Below are 22722 nucleotides of genomic sequence, written 5' to 3'. Positions count from 1 at the left end.
GCTGCGCCGCGGGGCAAGGGGCGGGCCTTTGAGCCGCTCGGCGCGTACGGGCGTGGCTGAGCAGCTCGCGCTGGTCCCCTGGGGCGAGCCCAGCGCCCGGCCGGGGGCGGCGCCGGGCCTATGAAGGTGACAGCGGGCAGGAGGCGGCGAAGAAGGGCCGTTCAGGTTGAAGACGAAGAAGAATGCCTCACTCGGAAGAAAGCTTTGGCTGGGACGACCGAGTCGGGAACGGTCCTGCTCGGTTCAGGGGGTTGGACTAGATGTGACCTCCCGCCGTCCCTGCCGCCCTCGTTTTCCAGGATTATAAGTAGCACCCTCCCACGCAAGCCTTCAAGTGCGCTTCCCGTCTTCCCCCCCCCGGCACCACGGCCCTTGAACAGCAGCAGTGGCTGCAGCAAGCTGGGCTCCCTCCCCTCACTGCCAACGAGATGCATTCCAGCATCCTGCCCGATCCTGCTCATTAGATAAGAGCAGCCTGCCAAACAAGACAGGCTGCAACAAAGGGCTCTGTTAAAAGGAAACTTCAGTAAACAGGAGAGGTACAAGACACAAACGAGTGAGTGCTCACGGTTATCCATGCCCTCATTTAATCACAGGAAGAATTCTGACTACTTCAAGCATCCTCCCTTCAATGCCAGGACCGGCCTGTACATGGCTGTCTCTCTGCATGGATCCTAGCCCGGGACACTAAAGTAGGAACACCCTAGCCGGTAACGACACTTACATTTCAGCCAGTTAAAGTGGATATGCTCCAACATCAGACATTCAAGCTAGTTCATTTATCTGAAAGATTTGTGAGTAACATACAGTTAAAGGTTGTGCCTTTTCCCACCCCTTTTTAGGCCACTGAAAGTTGTATAGATGGAAATTAGAAAATCCAATTCCGATAAAGGAATAATTAATGATATTTGAAGGGAGATGGCACTAAGATGGCAGACAGAAGCAAATTCTTCAAGTTCATTCTTTTTTGTACTTGTTTAGCTTAAATTTGTGAGCAGAACCTAGGTTTCAGTTTAATGATATGGCCAAGGGGCACCTACTACTCCATGTCAAACTGAAGAGTATCTTTTGAGTACTCTGATGCTGTTCTCTATATTGTCATTTAAAGGCAGAACATGAACGAAACAGTCATCCCTGCTTAAAACTACTGGTGCTAAGACACTTCAAATGATTTCTAACATAAAAATAATAGTGCACATTTGAAAACATACACAAATTCAAACATTTTAAAATAAAGTTCAGTTAAAAATCTTGGCTTCTAAACTCTTCACAAAAGGAATTCCTGTCTCCCTCTATTTAATTCCAACTCTCATTAAATGCAAGCATCATGCACACTCAAAATATCCCTAATCAGATAACTGCTTGACAAAAATCACTGCCTGACTGTAGTGCTACTTATAATATTAATACATTATCAACCTATTGAAGTTTAAACAACTGTTCCTTCCCACTCCCCAAAAACAAGTAGCTGTTAACATTGTTTATATGGGTTATTTAAGGATTTATTTCCTAACTAGGAACCATCTGTGCATTAATCTTAGCACAATTGCCAGTTTGTAGTATTAATGCTTTCAATTTTGCAGATTTAAAATATATGCATGTTGAGCAAACTTGCATACAACACAATGAATCCTTGTCAACAGTCAGGCTCTTCTTGTATGCTTAGTATACATAACAAAAAATAAAATTACTACAAATACCTATTATGATTTGTAGAAACTAGTTCTAACTACTCAGGAACACACTTAGACACAAGTACATACACGCTGGCCTTTGTTGACCAAAATTTGATCAGTAATTTTAACTTACAAAGGAAGGAAAATGTTTCTAAAATTGTGCCTTGGCATTAGTACTGCCAATTCCTTTGTTCCACCAAACCTACTCCAAGTGACTGGAAATGCTCTTAGTCACACAGGTATTGTAGAACTGAAAGGTATCAATGTACCAAGTGTTTGTAAGTGAAATTCTAACTCAATGGAATGGATTAAAGTTAATGTCTTATCTTGACATTTTGGACAGTGCAGAAAGATATTCTAGATGCTGACATTGCTTGCTCCCTGCCTATATGACCAGAAATACAGAATGTTAAATGTAAATTCATACTTTTTACCACAAGCTCAAGACTATATAAAATTACATTGAAAATTACCAGCATACGGCTTGATTACTCCCACCGAAATAAATTACAAAATGCTTAGCGATTTCAGGTGCAGCATCAGTCTTTGTAATATGTAATAAGCAAGTAGAATGACAGTTAATGTTTTTCAATATAAATTTCTAGACCTTTAAAATCACAGTTGGTAACATAATTCCTTTGCAATGGAAAGACGGTCAATTTAAAACTTAAGTTTCACACTGGAACATTTTTCAGATGAAAAGAGGAGCCAATCTTCACTCTAGCACTGGTATCCTTTAGGGTCAGAAGCCAACATTACTGCATGGATTAAGTTAGCACCAGAAATTAACAAGAACTCAGGCTTTGCAGCTAATAGTGGTCAGAGAGTCTTATCTCTAGGTCAGGGGTTATCAAGCAGGGGTACATGTGCTCCTGGGGGTGCTTTGCAAGGTCCCAGGGCGTGTGGGCGTGGGCGGGTGCTCACAGGAGCAGGGCCGGGGCAGGGCAAGAGCAGGACTGCACAGACACTGTGCTGCCACTGCTCCACCACTCATCAACCCACCCCACATCTGGCTGCTTGCCCCCCTCTTCCCCCACCCCATTAGCATCCAGTTGCTCATCCACACCCTGACCCAGGTATATACTTATTAAAAAAGGTGGAAAACCCCTGCTCTAGGTGACACCTAAGCACCAGAAAACTTGGTAGCCACCTCAAATTAAAAAGATATCTCCAGTGTATATGATTAAACAATGCACACTCCAGCATGTTCTATGTGCTCTGATCTGGTTAATAGTCAAGTATCTATGGCTCTTGAACATTTAAAAACAACAGATTAAAGTCAAAACCAGGCACCTTTTGGCTCCATATTAATTTGGTTCTTGCCCACTTATTTCAGGCTTAGCTAAAAAACAGGCATAATAGCACATTTCATAACACAAGACAAAATCTCATCACTCCCATTTATAAGAGGAATGAGCCACAGGAATACATGGACAGACAGTAGGAGCTAGTATAATCACTGGAATATTTTGGAAGAGGGCCACATGTTTGCTTTTTATTTTTTTTTCAGCCACAAGGGACATTTTATACCAAAAAATAAAAATTGGGCTGTCACTTAGACAGGAAAGCAGCTTAGTGCTATATATATTAAAGTAATCAGATTCCAATTTAGTCTATTAGAGAATTTTTTCCTTAGGAAAAAAACCCGCAGAACACCCCCTGAATGATCAATTTCTATACAATTGCCAAAGTAGTAGCAGCAAGCTCTTTAGAAGAAATTCAACATATGGAATTTCTTTTTTGAAAATAAAAATATATACATTTTTATCTATTTCTGCAATGGGAGCCAAAATATATTAGTGAAAATTTTACAGCACATTACTCTTCCAAAAAAAGAAAAAAAAAATATTTTCAATATTCTCTTTACAGATCATTTCAATTAGAAAACAGTTTAATGTAAAACAAAAGTATTTCATACATTAGTGAACTGATCTCTAGGTTAGGAAAGAAATATACAGTGTATGATATGCCTTGGACTTACTGATACAGCACTGCAAATTAAAACTTTTGGTTTTGTGATGATTTTCACCTCTGTTAAAGTCTTCATGAAAAAATCCAAAGCACTAAGACAGCAGACTGCTGTCAAAATGCAATACATTATGAAGAAAGATTTCTTTTAGCTTGCAAGATATAGCCTTTGTATTTGATAATTCCTCTGCTTTTAACAATGACAGAATACCGAAGAAGCCACAAGGGAGTCCATTCAAGTGCTTGACTGTTCTGGATACTTTCTTGAAGAGCTTCTTGGAAACTTGCTTCACAAAGCAGCTCTAAAAGTAAGATATGTATAGTGTTCTGGGTAAAACTTAAGCATACTTTAATTAGCAAATACTGTAATCTTCATTATAAAGCAGAACTGTCCAACTGATAGACTGCATGTGGCTCATGATGAGGTTAAGACTTGGCCCATGGGAACCCAGGGAGCCCAGAGCCTGCACAGAAGGGGTAGCCTCGGGGCTATGGGGCATTCCCTGACTGCTCAGAAGCTGGGCAACCCTGCTATAAAGGTTTAAATATCTGAATAAGTAATGTTACACAAAGCACCTGGTGATACACCATCTATCCACTCTTCTGAAATGTGTTACAGGGCAAAAATCTGAAAGTTATAGCATAACTGCTGCACCAAGTCATGAATTGGACTAATTTTACCCAAAGGTCTATTTGAAAGGTGGTCAGTCGCTACAGACATAAGCTCTGATGATACAATATGAATTTAAGAGAATTACCTAGACGTTTAGGAGGGGAGAGGGGAGGCACTTTTGTTTGACAGTTTGGTCCAGTTTAATCTTTAGAAGAGCTAGATTCATCAATGGACAAGTTTAAGACTAAATCCAAAGTACTGAGCACTTTTAATTCCCACTGAAGTCAACGGAAGATGAAGCAGCTCAGTTCCCTGAAGAATGCGACAAGTCTGAAAATCACACACTTTTGTCCCTACTCTGCAAATACTTCCTTATTCCAACGTTAAGGTAAAATGGCCTTAACAGGCATTGTGAGATTGCACTGCGCAGGGTGGGGGGGTTGGGGGGGGTGTGCACATTTGGTGTACTGCCATCCAGCTGCAGGGAGCTAAAGCAGACACTCCCTCCAAGAGAAAAGCCCTGCTGGGTAGCCATTCTTCTTGCAACAGGACTCTGGGGTTGACTGTGGTAGAGGATGGCTAATACTCATAAGCAGAGCTGACCCTAAGGGTTTGCGAGGCCTGTGCAGGTGGTGCATAGCCAGAGCATGGAGCCGGTGGTGTGCGCCTGTATGGCACTGTCCACGGGGCCCCCCAAGTACGGATGCCCTCATTTGCTCCTCACAAAGGACAGCTCTGTTCATAAGCACAGCACAGCCCTTCTTGCTCTGCCTCCACTTCAAATCCCAGTTTCCCTTCCTCTAGCTTGGTAGTTTATGGTAAAGCACATTAAAGAATTTACAGCTTGCAGGCTGCATTTGGGGTTCTGCACAGCACTGCAGTTCCAGCTGGCAATATCCATGGGTCACAGAAGCATCAGTTTTGATACATGTCCACAAACTGATGAAGCAAGGCTTGATAGTACTGGAAGGATTTCTCTGGCATCCTGTTGACTTGAAGAACCCAGGCAGTTTGTTTGCTCACATGCATTTGAAGACTCACTATACCACACAGTCATGTGAGTTTTGCCTGCTTGATATTTTATTACTTGATTTTTGTTTACTTAGACTAGTATCCAGGAAGTAGGTCCTGGTACCAAGGGCATCGATCCGATGGCTGCTTCTTCCATAACAAAAGAGATGAGATGGTTTTTGGTAGGCCTTCCCCCACTTCCCTAACAACTAGTAGTTAACACGCCTCAGGAAAATGAGATGGACTTGTAAACAGCCTAAGCTATGTTAGGGGCAAGAGGGGTTACTTTGGCAGTCAGCAGGGAATGCTTAAGATGAGCATGGATACATGGGCTGCACTTTTTCAATTCAGCCTGACTAGGACAGGTACATTGTAAACAGCAGTGGAAAAAAAGACCCTTCCCTTGTCAGCACCCACAGGTTGATCCTGCTACTTTCTCCATAATACCTGGCCTCTGACTGAATGAAAGATAAACATTACTTGCAAAACCAGGTTCCCTGCAAGGTAGCAAGAGCTGCAGGTTCAATTTTTTTTTTTATTAATACATAAGAAAGCAAACAAGCCAAAGCTGAATCACTAATTGTTACTTTATGCTGTTTATAAATTAAGACATTCCTAAGAACTTATTGCATCTTGCATAACTCCCAGACCATCTCAAGTCTACAGCATTACTATCTTAAAAATTAAGCTAATTCATAAACAGCAGCATACATTAAGATAGCTATTGCTCAAATATACCAATAATGCCGAAGAGCCTGGTATTTTTGAATTCCAGGACTTGACAGGGGGCAGTGGCTGCAGCTCTGAGCCCTCGCTTGCCTAGCCTCCAGTGCCTTGTACTTAAATACAAGACAGCAGCTTTTATGTTATATGAAGGGGGAAAACATCTCATCTTGGATTTAAGTGAATATGCCCAAAACAACAAACTGGGTCAAACAAGTATGCTACACAATACTTATTGGTATGATATGTGCTCTCAGGTTTTTTTTGGTTTTCCTATTGAAGTATCCCAGGAAATATAAAACAAAACTTGGACAAGCATATAACAGTAACTGATCAACCTGAATCCAAATCATAGGGCTTAACAACCACAAAACCTATACATCAAAATGAAAATGTTGCCAATTATGTCCGAAATTATCTTCTCTCAAATTTGTCAGATTAAACAAATTACAGCCTCACCTTTTGGATCATTATGAGTTAACAGCTGTATGTCAAACTCTTTTGCAAATGCTGTGAGGTCAGGTGGCATCACGCAGCAAGAAGCTAGATTTACCTGGTTACTACTTGGTTTCACCTGAAAGAAAAATAAATTTTCTTTAGGAAGAACTAGACGAGGAAACAAATTAGTACTTTAGAAGCATAAAAACATCCTTTACTGCATAAGAAAGTCTGTTCCAGGTTCATTATCCTAGCAATTTAACCTGAACCTTGTTTTAAATGCCCTACTCATCAGAGAAATTAGCTTAATTTTGCAAGACACCAAACATTCAACTCAGTGGGTGCATCTACACGTGTCCCTATGGCACCTTTGTTACTGTGCCATCATTTAGTACTTCCTTTTGGAAGTACTAAATGACAGTGCAGTAACAGTCTGTACTGCGCCATGCACATCAGTGCAGTTATTTTTAGCTGCTACATCACTATAGCAATGCGCTATAACAAGGGAGTGCATTGCTACAGCAACATAGCTGCCATGTCATGGTTCTTGGCCACGGATGTTATGTTGCCATAGCACATTGCTACGGCAATGTAGCATCATGTGTAAATGTGTTCAACATCAACTTCAGTGGGAGCTGAACTACTTTAGCTCCTTGCAACATAATCCTAAATAAAGATGGACCTCACTTTGACAGTCATCATGGTAAAATATACATAACAGTTTTGGCTTTCTGTCTGTTATGTCATTGGATCAGCAGTTCTTTGTTTCCAGCAGAAGAGGAAGGAATTAAAAACAAACGAACAAATCTAACTGTAGACTAAAATAGTGCAGTACAATCAAATGATCAATTTTGCTAAGAATATAACATTTGTAGCCATGCACACCCTTAAATAAGAGCCTAATCCAAACTTAAGTTGAAAGAGTTCCTTCTCCATTGACTTGAACAAACTTTGGAGAAGGCTGTCAATGCATTTACCGTTGACTGCAACATCCACAGTCAATATTTGCATAAGATTTTTCTTCTTCCTTCACTTGGCACAAATGATAAAAAGTGAGTCAAATAAATACCCTTAGAGGATCTACTGTGTGGATACAGTCAGACATCAGGGGTGTCGAATACACCTGGTCCTGCAGGCCAGATGAGGGACTGTGAACCAGTCTACGGGGGCCACATAAAGGCTTACGAGAGCCAGTGCACAAGGCCAATCTGTGGGTTGCTGCATACAGTGCACTCCCCATGCTGACCCATTTGTGCTGCGTGCAGTGTGTACTGGTCCCACTCTGGGACTTTCGCAGGCTGTGGTGGATGGACTGGACCCACAGCCCAGAATGCAGGCTGTATGCAGTGTCATGCCAATTTGGTAGCAGACATCCTGGACTGACCACCTGTGCCATATCCAGTGTCGAGTTCAGCCCATGCACCAGACCAGGTTAGCAAAAGTCAGTCAGAGATCCCCAAGCCATATGTTTGACACCCATGACCTACAGCATTCTTAGTTGGAGGTTCCAATTACTGGTAAGAAAACAGTAAATCCACCTACTAATAAGAGTTTAGATGACTTGGAAACAAATGTGTGCACAGAGAAGTGCAGACTTTCACCTGCTGAATGTTACAGAAACTAAAAAAAAAAAGCTAGATTGGTCAAAGAACAGCTCCTGCTCCATGTTCCATATACTTTGTCCCTTTCGCCCTTAAGCTTACTATATAAACAGCACCTTTCTGAAAGAAAAGGCTTCCTATTAAAATAGAGAAGGCTATGGTTAATGATTTATAAAACAACAAAAACAGCATCCTGGAACAAAACTGAAGAGTTCTTTAAGAAAAATTAAATGAATAAATGAATGGCAAGGGGAGTATTCAAAATAAAGTTTGTTGTTCAAATTTGATAGTTTAATTAACACTGATTTTAAAATCAAAGTATAACAGTTGTATAATTGGATATGATATACCAGGAAAACAACAGTTACTACAATTCCTCAGTTACTGCAGGTGTGTAATTTGTTCTTACCTGTGCCCAAAGGTACAGCTGCTCTAGCAATGTTTTATCTAGATCAGAGGTACCTATGGCAACAATCTTTTCATTTTGTACTAAGTTTTCAAGTTCTTGCCAGTAAGGTTGTAAATATTCTAGGGAAAGGTTGATTCCATCTTCAATAGGAGGTGGAGCAATAATCACAGAATCTAACTGGGCAACCCCAAGGGCAGAGCATGCTGAGAGAAATAAAAACAAATATCACTGTTTATACTTTTATCTCAGCCTAAGCAATGCAAACATTTCAAACAAAACATACACACAGCTTTTCTCCACTTATTCCCGACTCACCACTTTATAACATTACAGAACGTTTGTATTCTATGACAGAATGTTTCCCAAAATTAGGAGCTGAAGTCTGAATATCAGATACAATCTCATGATGGAAATCTTGAGCAAAGCCTGTAGCTCTGCATATTTTCTGATTTTACTATCTTCCCTCCACTTCATTTTGTAAGTAAATCCAAGACAAGGGGCTTTCCCCTTCCCCCAGTGCTAACTTCATTTTAAATTCAAGTAAATACAACATATAAATTAGCTGATTCCCAGTTACAACACTCCCAACCTCCTCTCGTGTAAGCCTGTGACCTTTTACTTCTGCTGTTGCACAAACAATGAAAAAATTATAAAAGATGTGGTTAGCAGACCTAGTGAATCTACACTTAAAATGGCAGCAATAAAAAAGAGGTAGAGAACCTTGGGACAGATAATTTTATAAAGGTTAAATCATGAGATTTCTGAGCTAAATATGAATGAAATCAAATCCGCTTAAAATTAACAGATCACCCATGCATCTCCTGGATGATGGGCATAGCATATGTTTGAAAGCTCTGTAATCATATAGTGAAATGAAGTGTAAAGGTAAATCTTATTTTCCATTCGTTAGTAACACCTTCATAATCATTTGAAAAGATATTTGCGTGACATCTTTCCACTGCCTGCTAACTTGGCCAAATTAAGAGAGAGAGTCCAACAACACAGGGGTAATATTAATTAGACGATCAAATGAAATAAACATTTTCTCATGCATCTTTCAATAGCTAGAATGCCACAAAACTGTATAAAAAGGCAAAAAAATTGGAAATCCTTTTTTTCATATCCTTTCACAATCACCTGAAAAGAACACAAAATGTTTTATTGCCATCAAATGCTTTATCTAGTCTCTTTCTAAGTTAAATTTTCATCTGAGGCTATTTTGGTGCTTTGTCAAAAGGAATCTCTCCAGCAGGGGGGAGAGGGAAATAACCAAATGTGAATTTCATTTTCATTAACATCAGTGAACTTGTCAAAGTAGTTATTCATAAAATGAATGTTAATATCTTCTCTGTAAGATGGCTATCTTTACATCAAAATGCTTTTCCAAAGGGTTCTAGGATTTTCACACTGCTGTATAGCTCTCATCTCTTTTGAAACTTTCTTAAAATGAGAGCTATTTGACACTTTGAGTCAGGATTTCTTCCAACCCAGTGAATTTTCAAGATTCTATGAAGTTCAGCATTCTTGGTTATTTCCCTTAAAGATTTGATGCAGTTGTTTTTTGGACAAAAACCTCAGACATAACAACTTTAGATGTTAATACATTACATTTACTTTCAAGAAAATTAAGATATTTCAAATTAACTGTTTCCAGTGTTGTCATTATTTTGCCAACACCCGCATCATACAGAATACTAGGCATTGTGCTACAGTTCCCATAGTGTTAGAAAACAGATTAAACTAGTTACTATTGCAACAATAATTACTGCATCAGATATAATCTGTGATGAATCTCAAGCAGAACAGTAAATTTGGCATAAAGAATTAAGGCACTGCTCCTGCAACTTGATCTGCAGCAGTGGCTACTTAGAACAAGGGATCCCACTGAAGTCCAGGGACCTGCATTACATTTAAACTTAGTAATTGAACCAACACATATATCAGACCTTAATTCAATATAATTAGTCCATTTTTAAGAGTATGACTCAATTTCTCTAGTGGCAAGAGCTTGTGACAATGGCAAATATTGATTTTCTCTTTATCACAGAGGAAGACTATACAAAACTAATACTCAGATTAAAGAGAAAGGTACGTTTGTATGTCTTTTTTAAACAATCAAGTGTAGAAAGACTTACACATGCATTTCAGTTGCACACTTACCCATGTTAACTGCATCTCTGACTGATGATGAGTTCGACCTTACAATGAAGAGTTTTGCTGTACACCAAAGAAAGGGGAGTCAATAATTAAAACCAAATTTCAGCTGCTAAAGAATACACAGAACAGATATTTCCATTCTTTATTAATGATATATAAAATTTACATTTTGGCAAGATCTAATGGAGAGTTTTTAGACACTTGCCGGCCATATACGGAACTGAAAACATTACAGAAAATAGCATTCTAATGCAGGCAAAAAGAGTTACACTGAATACAATCAGAAACCCCATTTTAAGAGACTAGTACAGGCTAGGGACTGACTGGCTAAGAAACAGCTCTGCAGGAAGGGGCCTGGGGGTTAGACTGGACAATAAGCTAAATATGAGCCAACAGTGTATCTTGTTAAAACGAAGGCTAACAGCTTACAGGGCTGCAATAGTAGGACCATTTCCAGCAGATTTAAGGAAGTGATTTTTCCCTTCTTTTCAGCACTGGTAAGGCATCATCTGAAGACCTGTGTCAAGTTTTGGGCCCCCCACACTACAGAAGGATGTAGATAAACTGGGGAGAGTCCAGTGGAGGGCAGCAGAAATGGTTGGGGCTGGGGCACGTAACTTCTGAGGAGAGGCTGAGGGAACTGGTTTTATTTAGTTTGGAGAAGAGAAGATTGAGAAGGGATTTAATAGCAGCCTTCAACTGCCTGAAGGGAGGTTCAAAAGAGGACACAGCTATATGGTTCTCGGTGGTGGCAGATGACAGAACAAGGAGCAATGGTCTCAACTTGCAACAAGGGAAGTTTAGGTTAAATATTATGAACAATTCTCTCCCAAGGAGGGTAGTAAAACACTGAAACAGGTTACCCAGACAGATTGTGGCATCTCCATTTTTAGAGGTTTTTAAGATCTGGCTAGATAAGCCTTGGCTGGAATGGGGATAGTCCTGCTTTGAGCAGGGGTTGGACTAGATGACCTCCTGAGGTCCCTTCCAACCCTAATTTTCTTTGATTCTGTGAAGAGGCCTTCTGGAAGCGAGATAATCTCTTGACCAGGTATCAGTTCAAAGCCAGGATTTTACTGTTTGGGTATTCCAAGCACCAACCACATCACCATACTTTTAAACTGAAGTCATCAACTCTATAGAACCAGGCCTCCATTTATTGAAACTTAACATTTACCAGAGTTCTATACAGTTTGACTTTCTCTTCCAAGTCATCATATCCCATAGAAAGAGTCATTCAGAAGGCAATCCTGTTTCTAGTGCTATACTTAGCTACAGATGAAGACAAACATTTTTGGACAACTGATATTAAGAAGAGGTTTCTGGTACGTGTTATAGCAGCCTTGGGTATCTATCCACTACAGTGCAGTCTACAGAGTAGATCTACCCTTAGGAGATTACACATCCATTTTGTAATAGGCATTCAAAATCAACACAAAGAAGGCAGAGAAGTGAAACACTGATAATTTAACTGCTGCATCAAGAACAAACTATTTGAACATGTACTGATATCAATTAGCTCACCAAGTACTGAACAGAACTGAAGGATGTTCTGTTCATAACAGTAATATATAGCTTTTTTCTAAAACACTATCAAAATATTTATCTTTTGACTTTCTTCCCACTATCTTCAACAGTGTTATATACAAACTTAAACACTTAGTGAGATGTGGCCCAGACAAGCTACAGTTAGCATGAGACTGTTTTCATTTCCAAAAATCTCTAGAGACATCTCTGGAGAGATGTCAGAAGACTGTTCACCCCAAAAAATGTAAGGCTACTGCACAGTATTTTAAAGAACTGGCAATCAAATTTCACAAACCTGACCAACTTTTTAAAATGTGTTCTGAAAGTGATCCAGAACAATGCAGCCATGCATTGTTGAGGCTGGGGGAGCAAGTGACCACCTGCAGGTGTCAGCAGCAGTGTCAGCAGTTGGGGTGTGGTGGCAGGGAGCTCCCCCAAGTGGTCATGGCAGTGGGGTGGGGTGGTGGCAAGTGCCAACTGAAGATCACCCACAGATGACGCCAACAGTGGTGGCCAGCAGCAATTGGCAAGTGCCCACAGCCACCACCAGCGGTAACAGGTGGGCGGGGTGGCAAGCAGCAACCACCCACAGGTACCACTGATGCTGCAGCGCTTTTCTCAGGGGGTGTACCCCCTATGCGTTGCAAATATATGCTACTATAGCTTCGGTTATAAACTAAGAATTTAATTTAATTGATGTTTAAACCAGTCCTGGTGCCAATAGATCCCCAAGAAACATTCCAGCATGCGAGGATTCCTGGAGAACAGGAATGCTTCAAACTCACCAAACAGCACAAACCAATTTGGCTAAATTTCTACAAAACTCCTTCTATTTTTTTAAGAATATGAGATTCTTAAAGGAAAGTAAAATGGATGTGTAATCTCCTAAGGGCAGATCTACTCTGTAGACTGCACTGTAGTGGATAGATACCCAAGGCTGCTATAACACGTACCAGAAACAGTCCAGCCACAGCAGTGTAGGGAACTGTTATGAGGCTGAGTAATTTACCCTTATCTTTACTGTGCTCCTGTGTCTAGAAGAGTGGTTCTCAGCCAGGGTGTTGTTCTCAGTCAGGGCGCTTTCAAGGATGTTACAATCCCAGAAACTGCCCTGCATGCTTCTGTTTCCAGAAGACACCAGCAGGGTTGGACTGAGAAGGGCTACTGCAAGCCCATGCACTTTGGCTATCACTGGCCAGGTGGGTATGTGCCACATGCCCCTGCAGAGCCAGATTGGGAAGCATCTGTAGCACTGTGCTGCACGAAACCCTTAGCCAGTCCCCTCCCCACACCCCAACACTCCCCCCATCTGCTCCATGTGCAGCCCAGTACTTTGTCCCTGCTGGCCAGGCATCCTGGACTCTATCCCTTACAGTCCAAGTTATATGAATAAAATAATACATATGGATTAAAACTAGGATTCTGTTTATAGTACAATAATCATGATATGTTTATGTTAGTTTTTTAATGGGCTTCCATTAAATTCTGAAAAGTTTTTTTGGGTGGGGGGGAGGCAGGAAAGTGTCTTGAGTCAAAAAGGTTGAAAACCACTGGGCTAGAATGCTCTACCTGACCTAGTTTATTTAAAGTTACCTCAGATCTCTCTTCATTATACTGCAGCTCCGTTTATACATACCTTAAATCAATTTCTAAACTAATTAAATTTAAATCAGCAAAGTTCTCATTGTAGCTAAAGCCTGGCCTGAGACAGAGCCAAGTTAACCAAGTGGTCAAAAACAATTAAATGGATAGAAATAGAATGTCAATATACTCTAGTGGTAGGGCAGGCTATCTTTTCCCTTTCCAATATTGCCTCTCCTGCCTTCTCTCTCTCTCCAGGTATATTTCTCACTAACAGAGTAGAGCAGGCTGAAGTTACAGGCCCTGTCTCTAAAGAACATTTCTGCCACCAAACCCAAGTAAATGAGCTTGCTTAGTTAGAATAAAGCTGTCAAGTTTCAGTTCTCTGAATCTTCAAGTATATTGTAAAAACCAATAAAATATTCTTTCAATTTAATTTCTTACCTGACACTTTCAATTCTTCCCTTTCTTCAGGATTTATCTTTTCCATTGCTTGAGCTACATTACATTCTAGGACTTCTGGCTTTTCCTGCAGTAAATACATGATGTTTAAAAATGGCTTGTCAGTTTCAGTCAAGATTAATCCTCTTCAGGGCATTGACTGTTTTAACAAAAGCAGCATAAACAATTTGGTGAAGGAAATGACTGAAAGTAGTAACCTAATGCTGCCCTACCCTGGAAGTGTCAGGCCTACCCACTCCAAGGAGAAGTGGGTAGCAAAGCTACATGACATGAGGGTTTGTTTCTAGTTGAGTGAAGGAACAGGTCAAGGCAACTGGTAAAGAAGCATTTGATTTCTTAAAGCTATCTGCCTTCCTCTCAGCTCTTATCAGGATCCTGTGAGCTGAGCTGCTTTACACGAATGCTGCTATAGATCCAGGCAGTAGTAGCCTGCTGGCCCAACCTTTTCCTCTCTCCGCCTTTGGCATTTCAGATAAGATAGTGGAGCACGCGTAACCTCACCCAAAAGAGCGCGTGGCCACCCCCCCCACTTTGCAGGAGAAGAACGACAAGAACTAAAAAACCCAGAACTGACATTAGATATGAATTGCTGTGCTTCAGAATTTATTGTTTCTACTACAAAGTCAGAACCAACTTTTGAATTTAAAAGTTGCAAAAACAACTTTATTCTCCCCAGAATCAGAACTTACTGTGAGTAGAGGTGCACCAATACACTGGTCCGATACTGGACTAAATAAAGAATATTGGCTGTATTGGACATCAGCCTGATGGAGCCAATAATTTGGCCAATAAATGTCAGTGCTGCACGCAGCTGCAGCACAGCACTCAGGCAGCGAGGAGCACAGCTGGCAGCATGGAGAGCTGCCTCCAGTTGGTAAGTCCAGTGTGGTGGAAGGGGAGGGGAGAGGGAAAGGGCATGGGGGTGCAAATCAAAGCCCCCTGAGGTGAGGGAGGGGGCAGGTGCTGCTCAACTGAGCGGCAGGGCAGGCGAAGAACAAAGCCCGGGGGGGGGGTGGGAAGCTCCTGCTGTTGCTTGTACTCCAGGAGGGTGGGGTGGGGGCAGGCCTAGACCTGCACAGGGCAGGGCAGGCTAGGCTGCAGCTGGGGCTTTTCTCAGTGGAGGCTGGGCTTGGAGCAGGTGCCAGCAGCACTGAGAGAATGCTGCACCCCAAATTTCGTTGCTGCTCTGCTTGCAGTGCTGCCACCTCCAGCCGCCCCCCCGCAGCCCCAGCTCTTCCTGGCATATGGGTGGAGGTGGGGTGTTGAGTCGGGGCTGCATTGGGCAGGTGGCAGTGCTGGGAGCAGAGCAGCAGCGAAACCTGGAGTGGATGCAGCATCCTCCCAGTGCCGCTGGCGCCTGCTCTGAGCCCCGACTCCAGAAAGAAGAGCACCGTGCAGCCCCAACTGCAGCTTACCCCACCCTGCACAGATCTGGAGGGCACACATCCCCTGTGCCCTTCTGGGGTACAAACAACAGCAGGAGTGTCCCCTCCTCCCTGCCCCCAGTGAGCTGTAGCTGTAGGGCCCCCCTACCTGCCTGGGCAGTGCTTGCCCTCTCCCTCACCACAGGGGCACTGATCTGCCCCGCACCACTCCTTCCACCACTGGACTTACCAGCTGGAGGCAGCTGTATCGGAAATTGGATCATCGGCATCGGCCCCCAAAATCTCTATTGGGGCATCCCTGTGAGCAGAAAATAATTTTTCTGAGAACTCAATTACTTCATTACTTAAAAATCAACCTTCAAAACGGGTCTTTTTGCAGCAAAGGAAAAAGTATTTGGTTATATTCCGTTTGCAAAGGAACAGCACATCCCTTACCTGATTTAGGTCAGGACTGATCTTCAAGCTCCATTCATTCAGTGTTTTTTGAATGCAGTCGCGTATCTACAGAACAGCAATTTTATTACATTATTTTCTCCATATTTAAGTATAATTATGGTACAGTTAGGAGAGTTAAGAAAAAAATATCGAGTCCACAAGGAAATTAGAGTCGCTGGTACAGACAGGGAGGAAAAATGAAGCAAATAGAAAGGAATCTTATTTCAGCCTTCCATCCCTACTTTGGCTTGGCTTTTATACCCCGTTCTCACTCTTCTTTTATCCAGAGGTTCACCTTAGAAGGGAGAGAACTGCTGCTTTGTCCTATCAGCATTCCCATACCAGCTATCACTGAAGAAGTCTACTAGAATGAAGATCTGCATCTATGACTTAAGGAAGTGCTTCTGCAGGGCTAGTATTCACCTATGATTATAACTGTGAAGCAACTTGGATCATGACAAAGCATTACTACACAATTCAAATGCTGCCTAATTTCAAATGGAAGCCAGATAGGTACTAGATTGACAATCCTGAAAAAAGAAGCCCCCATACCCATAGAATAAATATCAAGACAGCAACCATATCAATTCCTTCCATAGCATCAGAAAATCATTCTGGAATGATTCTTTCTGGAAAATCATTCCTGGAATAACAGTAACTGTTTCCATACTAACGCAGGTCCTTAGCATTGTACTGAATCTGCCAGCACAGAGTCCCTTTTGATACAGACATCTGTTTAACAGAGTTGGAAATCCTGGTCCAAATTTTATTCCATGTAGGCTACTGAACAGCTGTCATACAGTAATAAATGTAGGTTAAATTAGAATAATTCACTTTTAAATAAACAGGGGCCATAATTGTGTTACCTGTGCTCTCAGACAGACAGTCATTCTCTCTCAACATAAGTAATAAATTGAAGAGAAGCCAACTTTTGTATTGACAATACCACCATCATACATTAACTGTTGACAAAAATCATAATTCTTATGCTAACTGATAACATCTGCATTAAGGATTACCAAATAGCCAGCACCACTACATTTCCTGTGGTAATGTTGTGATAACAATTTTCATATATTCTTGTCACTAACATCCATGCCACCTACCACTTCAACAAAGACTGTTTCAATACCAAACAGAAACTGCCAATATAACAAATTTTAAAACAAATATTCTGAAAAGCCTTCATAATTTAAAAAAAAAATTGTTACAAGCTTCTAACCTTGAATGAGGGAAACAATGGCCATGAAGTAGTGAGTCTCTTTAACGCATGGAAACATTTCCTAAGCTACCTCCACCATCTTTTGCTTTTAGTCCAGATTGTGAAACACATTAGTAATTTAACCCATTGTTGTCCTGATGTGAGAAAATTCATATTATGGCAGATGAGTATTACAACCCAGATCCAAGAGACAGTTTTAATTCTTTATCAGGAAGAACTTTGTGGTTAACACATTTATTTGATTGATAGACTGACTGAGGGAAGACTTGAGCAGGAGTTCTGTTTTTGGATGGTTAAAACACAAGTCTCTTAACATACTGAAATGAAAACACTCATAGCAAAGTTAGTTTGCTTGCTTTGAGAAGCAAGCCTGAGCAATTCTTCTGAAGAGACCTAATTTTTACAGAGGACAATCATGTTTTATCAAACTGGAACGAGCAAGGTAGGTGAATCAGGTGCTGCAACCTCCTGCCCTCACAGCGCTGGACTAAGAAAAGTTAATAATATAAGCATGAACACGTTAAAAAAGGCCTTTGTTTTAATTGCATGAGTGAGTTGCGTTTAACCTGTGCAATCTGTTGCTGGAAGGCAGAGCCCTGGAGTTTTAGCAGAACTACAGGTATCAGGGACACACTATCACGAGTGATGGACATCAGAGCAGTGAGACGTGTTCTACCCCAGTACAAACCTCACCCACTACCTATTAACTCAGGGCTGGTGAGACGTCTGTTGTCCCCTATTCCAGGTGCTTAACTTTAGCAGCAGGCATGGTCAGACTGAATGTGAGACCAGAAGTGCTTGGCCAATGTGACCAATGAGGAGGCCAGAGTGACCAATGAGGAGGCGAGGGCCAGGGGGATCCAGGGTGGTGCCCAGCACACTTGCACCCCCCTTTGATTCCTGCTCCACCCAAAGTTTTAAACCAACTGCCTGGTGACAGCAGCAGCAGCATGTCTAGTCAGGATCTACCAGATCCCGTCTAAACTCAAAGATATTAACAACCTTTTTTATTATTTTTTTTTTTATTTTAAGGCTGTTGCTGTCCCACCCATCCCCTCGGCTGTGCTCTGGGGGGCGGCTGCCTGCCAGCCGGTCCTGGAAAGACAGCCCCCGCCCCGCCCCAGCTCCTCGCAGGGAAGTTCTTTGTGCTGGCACAAGGCAGCCCGAGATGGGGCCTGACAGCAAAGCTCCTATTTTATCTGTAACAACCCGCAGTTCACAGGTGCTGCCCCGTCCCGGGTCAACAGCCCAGGCCCGCGCACCGACGCGGGAGGGGGCTCGGGCGACCCGCTGGAAACGGGATGCTGTTTTGCTAAGGGAGCCCGTCCCGGGCCGGCTCGGACCTCCCCGCCCCAGGGGCCAGAGTCGAGACGCCCGCTCCGCGCAGCTGAGGGCCGGGCTGTCCCGGCGGGCGGGCCGGGGACGCAGTGGCCCGTCCTCACCTCCTCGGAGGGGCTGGCCGGGCACTTCTTGCGCAGGCGGCCCCAGTTGAGCAGGTTGCCCGTTTGCAGGTTGAGAGTGGTCGCCTGCTCCAGCAGGAGCCGGGCGCTAGCGCTGCCGCCGTCCGTGCCCATGAGACCGCGGGACTGGCCGGGCCCCGGCGCTGGTGCTGCTGGATGCGGTAGCGCCGCGCTCCGCGGGCGATAACTAAGCAAAAAAAAAAAGAAAAAAAAAAAGTGCTGCGTCACCCTCCCCGGTCACGTGGCGCAGGGCGGGGCTACGACAAGCGCAGGGGAAGCGGGCGGTGCGAGGGCGCTCCGAGTGCCCGGGCAAATGGCAGGGACCCCGCGCGGGGGGGGGCGCATGCGCAGCCTCAGCAATGAGGCTTGTTGCCCTCACTTGGCAAGTTAAGCCGCTCTCCGCCCACCTGCGCAGCGCCCCCTAGCTGCAGGCGGTGCCCAGCGAGCGTTGTGGGTAGGGCGCTGGCCGCCGTCCTTGGGCCCGGCCGTACAAGGCGCTTGAGTACGTTCGAGCCTTGTCTAAAACGATCTAGAGGACCTGGCCCGCCTCGTGTACCCAGTAGGATCAAGCACAACTAAGAAGCAGTCCCCGCACGGGTGTCAGGCTCTAAACATTCCTCGAGAAGCAGGGTGGGGTGTTAAGGGATGAATGAATGTGCTATAAAATGTGATGCAAAAATCTAGAACTCTTGGTTCCACAATGATAGATTTTATGAGACAAACTGAGTAATTGCAAAGAACTTTTTCTACAAGCTTTCAGGCTCATGCACCTGTTCATCAGGCTCAGGGAAAATTCAAGGTGGTAAAAAGTCCCCATAGGTAGGAAATAAACTTCATTTTTGCACAAAGGAAGCAGATGTTGGAAAGAGACTCTCACGGACCCAGAGGGACAGTTTCCAGCTTCTTTTCCAGGTATCATTTTGGAACCAAGAGTTTTAGATTTTTGCATTTCTTTTTGTCTCAGACCAACATGGTTACCACATACATCCCTATAACTATGTGAGCTTTCTGTAGGAAAAAAGTCCATCAAACAGTGGGAAATCCCCCAGTTTTCTTAAATCAACAATTCTGAGCAGAACAAGGCAAATCCTGCCCTCCAGGTGGTCACAGTGGAGTTACTCCAGGTTTAATCCAGTTCAATGAGAAAAGAATTTGGCTCAACTAAACTCTATACCTATACTGTAAAGTGTAAGAGGCCTCTCATTGTCTTTAGTTGCCTGCAGTAGTTTCTTGGAAAAAAGAGACTTTGTGCTGTAAGACAAACTTCTAACCATTTCCAAATAATCGGATAAATATCAATACAAAAGACAAATAGATAAAAAAAAAATGGCTGTAAACATGACTGGAAAGGGAAATAATAAATCAATCATTATAAAATACACAATGCCTGATGAATAAATGAAACCTAATCTGTTTTTCTCATGCATGGAATAATAAATCCCCTTTTTGTGTGCACAAGGGATGGTATGCCTTCTAGTACCTGGAATTTGCTGCCGCATGCTCATATTTATCACTGTCTGTTGGTCTCCAATAAAATTTAACAAAGGACTTGGTATGATTCCAACAGGCAGCATCTCAGAGTAAATGTTAAAAATACAGAAGGAGGTTATATTTCTGAACACCTCTTCCTGAGTATGCACAAAGTCTGGTTATGTCAATACTTGCCTGTTTTGCGGTGGCCCTTAGCTGTGATTTCACATTAGCATTTCAAGCCAATGATCAGCAATAGCACAAAGAGATTAGCTGCTCATTTATGGTTTGAAGAACATAAAACTGAGGAAGAGACTTCACAGATTAAATCACACCTGGACCAGCCACTTGAAACATAAATTACAAACACCAGTACATTTGCTGAATCTAGACTACATGTTGCTGTATATAACTCAGTAAGAAGATACTATCCTTTACCTCTAGGGTTTTAGTTCTAGCATTTCAGTTCTGAGATGCTTGAACAGTCAGTCTAGAAGTGATCCCAATGGAGGTGATTAGGCTTAATTAATTTAAATAGTTTCCTTTTTATTTATACAAAAGTGCCCAAAAGTGTACTGGGTACTTTACAGAGCAAGTGAAAAAAAGACCTTACAATTTAATCTGAGATTTGATGTGAAGAATAACAAACAAGAAAACATGAAGAGCTACCTTAGCCCCTGCTGTTACTTAGCTTTATTGTGTGTGCAACTCGATTATTTCATTACATTTGAGAAGTTGATTCACTCTACTCCAGTTTTGAAACCATTTCACTTCAGAAGGGTTACACAGTTGTAAACCTGAGTTATTTAGTGGTGAATAAGGCCTGTAGTGATTTTTTGTTTCAGGAGTATTTTGCTTTTTTTTCCTCTGCATTTATTTGCTATACATTTTGAAGTCCTTTTACATTATAGAATCAGTCCTTTTTTTATAGCTTCTTCCTCTGGTTAACCATAATAATGGAAAGGAAGTGTGAGCTGTGAATTGTAGTGTTGCTGTGACCAATGGAAAAATAATGATGTGTGTGTGTTAGACATTCCCTTCTCTGAGAAGTGTATTGTGTCAGCAAATAGAATTGAATCAATTTTCATCAAATTTGTAGTCCAGACGTTCAGGCTTGAATACTTTCTCTTCTAAAAGAATGGCCTAAATCTTTTTATATTTTCTAATACTTTTGCAACTCTTACAAGTTGGAAATACACTTTTCTAGATGTGTATATACATAATACATGTGAAACATTTACAAAAAGAAATGTTAGCTCATTTTAGAGCATAGTAATAAAATAACATTTTTTCTTTTGCCTGAACATAAAATAGAAAATAGTCTTGCCAACACAAAGGACAAAACTGACAACCAACTAAAGACAACTCAACTCCATGGGCTTCAATAGAGTTGCCTTTATTTACAGTAGGAGTGAAGGTTTTTCCGGGGATGGTTCTATGATTTGACTTTTTACAAGCGGCTCTTACTCAAAAGAGCTGACCATTGGTATTTTTCTTTACAACGTTCTGATGCTTTGGCCAAACTTCAAGCTAAATTCTGGAGTTGCATAGGGTGGTAATTCAGTACAGAAAATACCTTGCATGTCTGTTCTACTAGGAAAGAGCTAATCATGAATAAAATAACCTTCTGTACATTCATAACTCTTTAGTGCTGCATTTATTATTAAAATCTAATTACATTACTGAGACAAGTTTGTGATTTCATTAACTGCCAGTTAGAAATAGTTTATTTTTTCTTGAATTCTCTTTATTCCACTGGTGTCTAAGCTGTCAATTGTTATGTCAGCAAATCACAAAGCAATATTCCTGTAGCTTCTTTTTACTCTTTTTCTGATTTCAAGTCCAATTTAATTATTTCAGATTGAGAAAATTAATTAATTTAACGAATACTAGCTATCTGACAAAATTTATTATCAAGTAAAATGTGTTTGAACTGTACCAATATGAATGTTTGATGCTAAGTTCTTCATAGCCTATAAAACAGAGGAAGAATGGATTTCAGTGAAGCCAGATATTTAAACAGATAGGCATCTCATTAAGATTCTTTGGACCGATTATAAGTTGTAAATATGATGTTTACTTTCTGGATTGAATTCTGTAATATACAAAGAAAAACAATGCACAAGCTGAATCAAATGACTTAATTTTCACTCTGAATACTTAGCGCATTGTTTTACTTCCCTCTGCCTTCTCCATTGCTATTTTTTTTGCATGTCTCACTAATAATTTACTTCTTTTATCATGGCCTCATGGAAAAAGAGTCAGGTCATCTACAAGTCAAAAGCATGAAGAAAACTGCTCTGAATGTACTTTGCTGACACAACCAATCTGGCTGGCAATTCATTATGGATCAGAAACTGAAGTCTTGTAGCCAACTTCTCCATTATACTTTGTAAGTGGCACCAGCCAGAACGTTTGTTTCATTTACTAGCTTGAGCATTTTATAGTTCATTTGAGGTTCCTGAACATTTCCATCACAAACACAAATATCAGTGTAAGAATTCAGACAGATGGGTGAGACAAATAATAGGGCTACTTTAATCTGGGCCCCAGGGGCAGACACTGAAATGCCCCACTGGGCATG

The 22722-nt window shown here is 41.7% G+C and overlaps 1 protein-coding gene and 1 long non-coding RNA gene across 2 annotated transcripts; one reads left to right on the top strand and one right to left on the bottom strand.

Annotated features, from left to right (window-relative positions):
- Nucleotides 1–3549: 3549 nt before the first annotated feature.
- Nucleotides 3550–18836, bottom strand: GCLM (glutamate-cysteine ligase modifier subunit). The gene is made up of 7 exons (XM_019531083.1): nucleotides 18651–18836; nucleotides 15987–16052; nucleotides 14149–14233; nucleotides 10600–10656; nucleotides 8440–8642; nucleotides 6451–6565; nucleotides 3550–3946 (listed from the first exon to the last, which is right to left on the bottom strand). The coding sequence occupies exons 1-7, from the start codon at nucleotides 18780–18782 to the stop codon at nucleotides 3774–3776; spliced, it is 831 nt and encodes a 276-aa protein (XP_019386628.1). The 5' UTR covers nucleotides 18783–18836; the 3' UTR covers nucleotides 3550–3773.
- On the top strand, nucleotides 3864–17179 carry LOC109307278. The gene is made up of 2 exons (XR_002100221.1): nucleotides 3864–3952; nucleotides 16276–17179. It is a non-coding gene; the product is annotated as an uncharacterized LOC109307278 (long non-coding RNA).
- Nucleotides 18837–22722: the final 3886 nt, after the last annotated feature.

The sequence above is a fragment of the Crocodylus porosus genome, unplaced genomic scaffold (genome assembly GCF_001723895.1).
Source record: "Crocodylus porosus isolate Cpor-Errol unplaced genomic scaffold, CroPor_comp1, whole genome shotgun sequence".
Taxonomy (NCBI): domain Eukaryota; kingdom Metazoa; phylum Chordata; order Crocodylia; family Crocodylidae; genus Crocodylus; species Crocodylus porosus.
This window is presented reverse-complemented; position numbering and strand designations above follow the sequence as displayed.

Excerpts from the sequence above, each read along its gene's own strand:
- GCLM (XM_019531083.1), bottom strand. The coding sequence starts at position 18,782 with ATGGGCACGGACGGCGGCAGCGCTAGCGCCCGGCTCCTGCTGGAGCAG. Across the intron at positions 16,053-18,650 it reads CGGCCAGCCCCTCCGAGGAG|ATACGCGACTGCATTCAAAA; the intron begins GTGAGGACGGGC and ends GCTGTTCTGTAG. Across the intron at positions 10,657-14,148 it reads GGAAGAATTGAAAGTGTCAG|CAAAACTCTTCATTGTAAGG; the intron begins GTAAGAAATTAA and ends TTTGGTGTACAG.